The sequence below is a fragment of the Dermacentor silvarum genome, chromosome 3 (assembly GCF_013339745.2).
Source record: "Dermacentor silvarum isolate Dsil-2018 chromosome 3, BIME_Dsil_1.4, whole genome shotgun sequence".
In the NCBI taxonomy this organism is placed as follows: Eukaryota; Metazoa; Arthropoda; class Arachnida; order Ixodida; family Ixodidae; genus Dermacentor; species Dermacentor silvarum.
The window spans coordinates 145,677,795-145,685,666 of NC_051156.1; the positions used below are offsets into that span (position 1 = coordinate 145,677,795).

Genomic DNA, 7,872 nt, shown 5'->3' on the forward strand with positions numbered 1-7,872 from the left:
AAGAAGTCATCTCGTTTTGAGTTTCTGGCGTCCTTAGGCCGTCCCTGAATTGATTTCTTATACTCATATGCAAATTGTGCTGCCTCAAAACACAATGGTTTGTAAACTTTAGTGAGTCTTCTGATATTGCATTCAAAGATGCGGTTCATATACATATCTGAAACATCAATATTGCTTGAATGCTTTATTCAGCCACTGAAGTCGCAAAACCCCAGCCATCATTGAGGATGACGTGTCATAGGTAACACATGTGCCTTAATTCTACCGTAGGGGAATTCACGAACGCACGCACGACCTTGTTCCAAACTTGAAGTTTCCATCCGGAACAGTGGATGAATGCGAAAATGCGAGTATTGCTAAGGTTTCTCTTCAGGTTAAGAGTGCGGCTATTTCTCTTCTTCTTTTCTTTTTCTTTTTTTACGAGCCACGCACATGTGCATTCAATGCGCCTTGTTACGAAAAGGTGCCTAAGCTGATCGGAATTTTCCTTAGTCCTAGAGCAGGATGTTTTGCCTCAGTACAGTTTATCTCGCGCCTCAACCTTTCTCGGTACGTCTCAGTGCTTCTGGGTTCTGAGGAAAGATGAGATAAATACTGTAAGCCACTGCATTTTGTTACATTTGTCTTCCCGAGTGTAGCAGCACTCTACTACTTATTTAGGGTAAACGTTTTGTGCAAATGCCAGCAAAAAAAGTTCCAGCGTTCCTGTATAGTCAGAGGAAAACAATCTCACCTGAGCACACATGCACAATCAAAGAAAAATCACTCAGCCTGAGGAGTATCACAGACCAGCGTTAACCTTGAAGAGAAAAACCGGAGCTTATAGGGCGTGAGCATTTTGCCTCCTCTGTCCACGTACCTGAGTTGCGTAATAAGTTCAGCTTTCTACCTTACCTCCTCGAATCGATCACAGTGCACGGAAACATTTGCAACCGGATACTGGTCCGTTAGATGCGCTGCGCCGTGAGATGCATTTGTCGGTTTCATACACATGAGTGCTCACGAAAAACATGTCTAAAAGGCAGCTCTCTCTTATTGCAGTGTGGATCTCTTTCTTTCACTCTTACCAGAGGTATAAAATGCGAGCAGCAAAGCGACGCTGCTTCAGCAGCTCCTGGTTCCACCGACTGCTCTTCCAACAAATGAAATGGTAGGAAAAGGAATTTTCAGAGTGACCCGCATGATGTATATTTCTAGTTATTTGCCACTTCTGCGAAGAGATGAGAAGTACGCAGCTACAAAAGATACAGTCAGATGCGATCTTTGCCATACTGCATGCGTTTCTTGCTCAGTTGGGCACCTATCGTAGCGTTTGAAGAGGAGCCATTGTTATTCGATATGTACAACCTCAAAATAGGCAATACAACATTACCCCTTCTCAGATTCGCTTTTTATATATCTCCAAATGCTGAGCTAGCTCCCAGCGTTGAAGCCATTTTTTAAAAATGCTGTCTTGACATTGCTTTTCATTGTAATAATATTCGCTACTAGTTACTTTATTGTGATATGCACAACTCTCCACAAGGCACGAAAATTTATTAGGTTAAAATTTCGATTGCTGAGGTTTCGTTCAATCAGCCATATAGTTTTCAACGGTAGAGAAGTTGTTTTTCGCATAGGCGTGTGAGTTTTTATCAGATTGCGTTTGAAACAAAAAAAAAAAAACAAGAAAAAAAGAACGGAAGCAACAGAATACCTATTGAGTGATAACATTCTATTTCAGTTGGTGCAAAAGTAGGTGCATATTTTCGATCTGATTTCTGAGCATTAAAATACCTTCCCACATAATAACATTCGCGGATGCGCAATCGCCGAACAAAACGGGATACTCAATAGGTAAACGTTTGAAGCAGTGCCTCATCTAACATACAGTGCGGATTACATAACCCCGTTGAATATCGTTGCACATTGGCGAATTATATTTGCTGAGCACACACCGACATGGTACTTACGTTTTCTTAACTGAAGTCAATTACTCTTTGCAGATCTACGCTTGTGTCATCCTCGGTTTGGCCACCAGCGCCTTCGCCGTCTATGCTCCTGTCAACTATGGCGCAGGATATACTGGCTACGCTTTGAACCATGGTATTGGCTACTCTGGCCTCACCGGTTTTGGCATCAGCCATGGCCTCGGTTACGCTCCAGGTACTAGCTACGCCGTCGCTGCTCCAGCCGTGAGCGGTACTGTTTCTGCTACCTACCACGCTGCTCCATCTCTGACGACCGTTCACGCTTCACCGGCACTCACCACGTACGCCGCTACTCCAGCGGTCACCACTTACGCCGCTGCGCCAGCAGTTGCTAAGGTAGCCACTACCTACCATGCAGCGCCAGGTGTAACCACCTACGCAGCTGCCCCAGCTGTTTCCCGTGTCACAACGTACCACAATGCACCGGTTGTGGGTGTGGCGCCAGGTGTCTCCAATGTTGCCACCACTTACGCAGCAGCCCCGGCAATTACTGGCGTTTACCAGAGTGCTCCTGCTATCACCAGGGTTTATCAGTCTAGACCAGCTGTTGCCACCACCCCCGCTATTACAACATATGCTGCTCCAGCCGTTTCAAAGGTTTCCACCACCTATGCTAGTGCACCAGCTATATCTAGGATTTACCAAAGTGCTCCAGCTTTGACGAGGATTTACCAGTCTTCCCCAATTGTGGCTGCAGCTCCAGCTGTTTCTAAGGTTTCTACTACTTACGCCACCGGCCCAGCAGTCACCCGTGTTTACCAGTCAGCTCCAGTTCTGGCAGCCGCGCCAGCTCCTGTCAAGATTGCCACCACCTTCGCTACAGCACCAGCCATCACTAGGGTTTACCAGAATGCTCCAGCTCTAACCAGGCTTTACCAGTCTTCCCCTGTTGTGGCTACCGCCCCAGCTGTTGCTAAGCTCACCACCACCTACGCCACAGCCCCAGCCGTCAGCCGTGTCTACCAGTCCTCCCCAGTAGTAGCAGCTGCACCAGCCGTCACCTCGTACACTGCCCCAGCCTTTTCCAAGGTTCCGACAACCTACGCTGCGGCCCCAGCAGTCACTAGGGTCTATCAAAGCGCCCCCACCGTGGAAAGGATCTATCAGCCGGCTCCAGCCGTCGCCAAAGTTGCTACTACCTACAGTGCCACACCAGCCGTTACCCGTGTATACCAGTCAACTCCACTGGTGGCCGCCGCACCTGCTGTAACCACGTACACGGCTCCAGCCTTCGCCAAAGTAGCAGCGACATATGCATCTGCTCCAGCTATCACCAGGCTCTACCAAAGTTCGCCTGCTTTGACTAAATTTTACCAGTCAGCTCCATTTGTTGCGACCGCCCCAGCTGTTGCCAAAGCAGCCACAACCTATTCTACTGCCCCTGCAGTGACTCGTGTTTACCAGTCCACTCCAGTTGTGGCAACCGGCCAAGCCGTAACCACATACACTGCTCCGACCACCGCCAAGTTTGCGGCCACCTACGGTGTGGCCCCTGCTGTCACGAGAGTTTACCAGAGTGCCCCAGCAGTAACCAGGGCCTACCAGGCTGCTCCAATTCTTGCTGCAGCCCCCGCTGTTGCCAAGATTGCCACCACCTATGCTTCTGCCCCTGCAATCACGAGAGTCTACCAGAATGCCCCAGCAGTGACAAGAGTCTACCAGTCTGCTCCTGTTGTAGCTGCTGCTCCAGCCGTTGCCAAGGTTTCGACCACCTATGCAGCCAGCCCAGCCTTCACGCGTGTATTCCAGCCCAACCCAGTTGTGGCAGCCTCGCCAGCTGTCACAACATACACTGCTCCCGCCGTAGCCAAGGTGGCAACCACGTACGCTGCTGCTCCAGCTATCACGAGGGTTTACCAGACCTCGCCAGCTTTGACTAAAGTGTACCACTCGACACCAGTTGTTGCCACGGCCCCGGCTGTTTCCAACGTTGCCACCACGTATTCTACTGCCCCTGCAGTGACCCGTCTTTACCAGTCCACTCCAATTGTGCGTGCTGCACCTGCTGTCACCACATACAGTGCTCCAGCAGTCGCCAAGGTGGCCGCCGCCTATGCGTCCGCGCCATTTATTACTAGAGTATACCAGAGTTCACCGGCTCTGGCCAGGGTATACCAGTCGGCTCCAGTTGTGGCGTCCCCTCCAGCGGTGACTAAAGTGTACCAGTCTGATCCAGTAGTTTCCTCTACCCCTAATTTTGTCACTTTTGGTGGGCCAGCTGTCTCTAAAGTGTCCACTACTACCTACCACACCGCACCAGCCACAGCCGCTGCTCCGGCTGTCGCTACAACTACCTACCACTCTGCTCCAGCTGTAGCAACTGTGGCTGCGGCCCCGGTTTCCTCCTTGGCCGCTGCACCGGCTGTCACTACGACAACCTACCACGCATCTCCAGGTGTTGGCCCTGTCACCGCTTCCCCATTTACCCACGTGGCTGCAGCTCCTGTTGTCACTGCAACCTACCAGGGTGCTCCAACTATAGCCACTGTCGGGGCTGGCCCAGTTACCTCAGTGCACACTGCTCCGGCTGTCACTACAACCACGTACCACACTTCTCCAGGTGTTGAAGCAATAGCCGCTGCTCCAGGTCTTTCTACAACCACTTACCACGCAGCACCTGCCGTAGCTGGTTTGCCAGCTTTCGCCAATGTTGAGGCTGCCCCAGCGGTTTCCACCACCGCCCGTTCACCACACACCAGCCGTGGCCACTGTCGCTCACGCCGTTGACCCCAATAGCCCTGCCTATGGCCATGGCATTGGCACTCTCGGCTACGGTGTTGGCCACTATAACTTCGGCCACGGTCTTGGTGCCTATGGTCTGAACTACGGCTACGGCCTTGGCACTCCTTTCGAATACGCCTCTCTGCTCCGCAAGAAGAAGTGTAAGTACTCTTGACTACATAGGAAGCTCAAAAGCCAATAGAAAGCACATTTTACCGGCTTCTTAAACTTACTTGTTTGTCAAGTAATAAGGGCCCATACCAACTTGCGTAAACGTCCGAAATATCCGTCTGGTTCATTCTTAGAAACCTTGATATGCTGTAGAATTCGCATGAGAAACTTGACAGCGCAATACATGACCGCAAGCCCTTAATGCTATTATGACCTTGTCAATGTTCATTAATTATGCTCTTGAATCGTCGATTAGCATGCATGATGTAAACTTACTAGCTTAGATTTCTATTTCGGTCAAACGAACGTTGAGCATCATGCTCCATTGCTTATTTCGAGTGTTCCAGACGCAATGACAAAATTTATTCGGTTACTTCGTCGTAGGGAACCAAGATTTCCATCATGCTTTTCCGCGAACTAGAAAGAATAAAATGTAACATAGGTACCATAGACTGTACTAACAATTTGATTGTGAGTACTGGAAAAGTATACTCACCATCTCCAGAGGCATAGTGAAAGAAATTGCTGGCTCGTGATGAAGCTCTTCATCAAACGATTGCTGAGGAAGGCGTCAGTAAGGATCCCAGCCGTTTCTGGCGCTGCGCCAGAGCGAAGGGAAAGGATAAATAAATGTGACAGTTTTGAAACCAAAAGATAAATTCTTTGTTAAACCACTGGAGGTATAGCGAGACATTTACTGAACATTTCAATAGAACTTTCTCGCCACAATTTAGAGCGCCTGCCACAATCAATTCTACGGATAACGATAATTGCTTATCATAATGCTTATCAATTGCTTGTCATATTATCATATGATGCTTATCATATTGCTTATGCACGTGACAATATTGACACATAACAGAAGACTAAGTATTCAAGTCAATACGCAAAAGCTCACTGCGGGAACTGGGGCCCTTCCAAGCTTTATATCACGGGCTGTACTGACGTGCTTGTCCCGTCCTAACATTATTGTTGAATCTATCCTTCGAAACTAATGTTCTTCAATTACAGTTGCAATTAGTGTTCTTTTTCCCGGCAATGAAATCTGGGATTTCTTGTTATATCCGTAATTTGCGTCTTGTTTTCCTTTGTTGTCTTTCGGAAGGTCTGAAGAAGGTTATTTATGATCGTATAAATTTATTTCTTTAAGCAAGACTTCATACGCATGACACATTGTTTTCAGAAGGGATGATCAGTAGATACAAACTTGCGTGCTTTTCTTGGAAGTGGCGCACCAATACTATTAAACCGAGGATCAGGTTTACAAAGTCCATTTTTACATGACCAAAGCATTACACGCCGTTTCTCACCAGATGCTGTCATAGAAATTGAAGGCGCGTGGGTTACGTTGGCATTACATTTGAAAGGTTTTCTAGCTACCTTTAAAAAGGGCCAGAAGTGGGTGAAGTTTTTTTAATTGCTTTTCTCAGTCCCTTGGTTACTTTCCTAAAGTGCCAAAGCGTTCCAACCGGGGGCCGCTGCTGATCTAAGTGTTTATAAACGATTTGAGGTTCTGTAGAGCTAGTTATTCTGAGCTATTCAGAGCTAGTTATGAACTGAGGGTGGCAGACTTGGGTCATGTGACTCTGCGTGAAAGACGACTTCATCGCGACATGATAATTCTGCACTAAGTCTGCGAGGTAACCTTGACTCTGCCATGCTGCTCACGTCCTTGGGCTTTTGTTAATCGTCTGGTAAAACTGCTAAGTGCCTGTTTACATTTTATCTGGACTTTATTTTGCCGTGCCACTGTCACGACACCAAGAAACATAGGACTCTATTCTGAACAGTGATCTCTTCTCTGACCTGTCATGAGAGTTTGCAAGCGTTCTTGTGCAATGTTGTAGTCGTATTATTCATAGCCTGCTTTGCTATCGCAGTTAGGTGCTTGTCTACTGTACTATTACACACTTCACAGATGTCTTTTCCTGCATTATTCTGTTCCCATTGTGCAGAACTTTTGATGTATATGACCTAGTGAGTAGTGACGTAGTGAGTTGTCACCGAGTCCACTAGGCTATTGACAGCTACTAGAAATACAATAATTAAATGAAAATAAAATTAAATCAAAACATCTCTAAAAGCAACATTAGCGATCGTCGCTTAGTGACTTTTCAAGTTTCCTTATGTGTAGCGATGAAGGCCTGCTACAGACTTATAATAGATTACAAAATAAACAGGTATTGTGCTTTTTTCTTGGGCGCTTTTAACTTACCACTAAATATCCAGCAAGATAAAGGTCTCCAACCCATTCCGCGTATCACTGCAATTCGTGCGAGATTGTATTTCTTGAAACCTAACATTCTCTTTATCAACGTATGTATATTTTCAGGAATTCCTTGCTGATTCAAACAATCAAGATACAAGACCACGTTGCTCAAGGAGATGACGGGACACTGACTTTTATGCACTCATCATAAATATTTATGTCTTAAATTTTTTGTACATAATAAAATACTCACTCACTCTACCAACCAATAGTTATTCGTGTCGAAGAACTATCAGTTACACCAGAAACATCTGGATGTCTACCAGGTGCAGGTATGCATGTGAGAATTCAAGGCTATCAATCAATGAACCTTTATTTATCCCATAATAATGCATTTTTATGAATTTATTTCCAAAACAAATTTCATGATTTCAAAAGAAACAGTTACCCAGTTTCCGCCGTACATACAAAAAAAAACACAGTTCACGCTCCGGCAACGAAAGTGTAAGTGCTTTCGTTTTATTTGAGTAAATGAAAAGCCAAATATTACATTTCTATATACATACATACACTTGTAGTCTCTCGTACGGCCATCCGAAAACAACATTCATCAGTTTTTATTTGTCAGACGTACCATAAAGTCAAGCCACAAGAATTACAAAGCAAGATGAGACATGCAATTATATGAAGCATAATATTCCGCATATAAGTTAATTCAGAGGCTAACTTCACTTCCTAGGATACTTGCTAACCGCATCTTTTTTTAGCATTGGCGTACGTTTTACTCTTTTCCCCTTATGC

At 46.3% G+C, this 7,872-nt stretch overlaps 1 protein-coding gene across 1 annotated transcript; it reads left to right on the forward strand.

Annotated features, from left to right (window-relative positions):
* The first annotated feature begins 1,079 nt into the window (after nucleotides 1-1,079).
* Nucleotides 1,080-7,324, forward strand: LOC119444857 (uncharacterized). Its single transcript, XM_049664774.1, has 4 exons — nucleotides 1,080-1,150; nucleotides 1,931-2,380; nucleotides 2,495-4,852; nucleotides 7,195-7,324. The coding sequence occupies exons 1-3, from the start codon at nucleotides 1,080-1,082 to the stop codon at nucleotides 4,695-4,697; spliced, it is 2,724 nt and encodes a 907-aa protein (XP_049520731.1). The 3' UTR covers nucleotides 4,698-4,852; nucleotides 7,195-7,324.
* The last annotated feature ends 548 nt before the right edge of the window (nucleotides 7,325-7,872 follow it).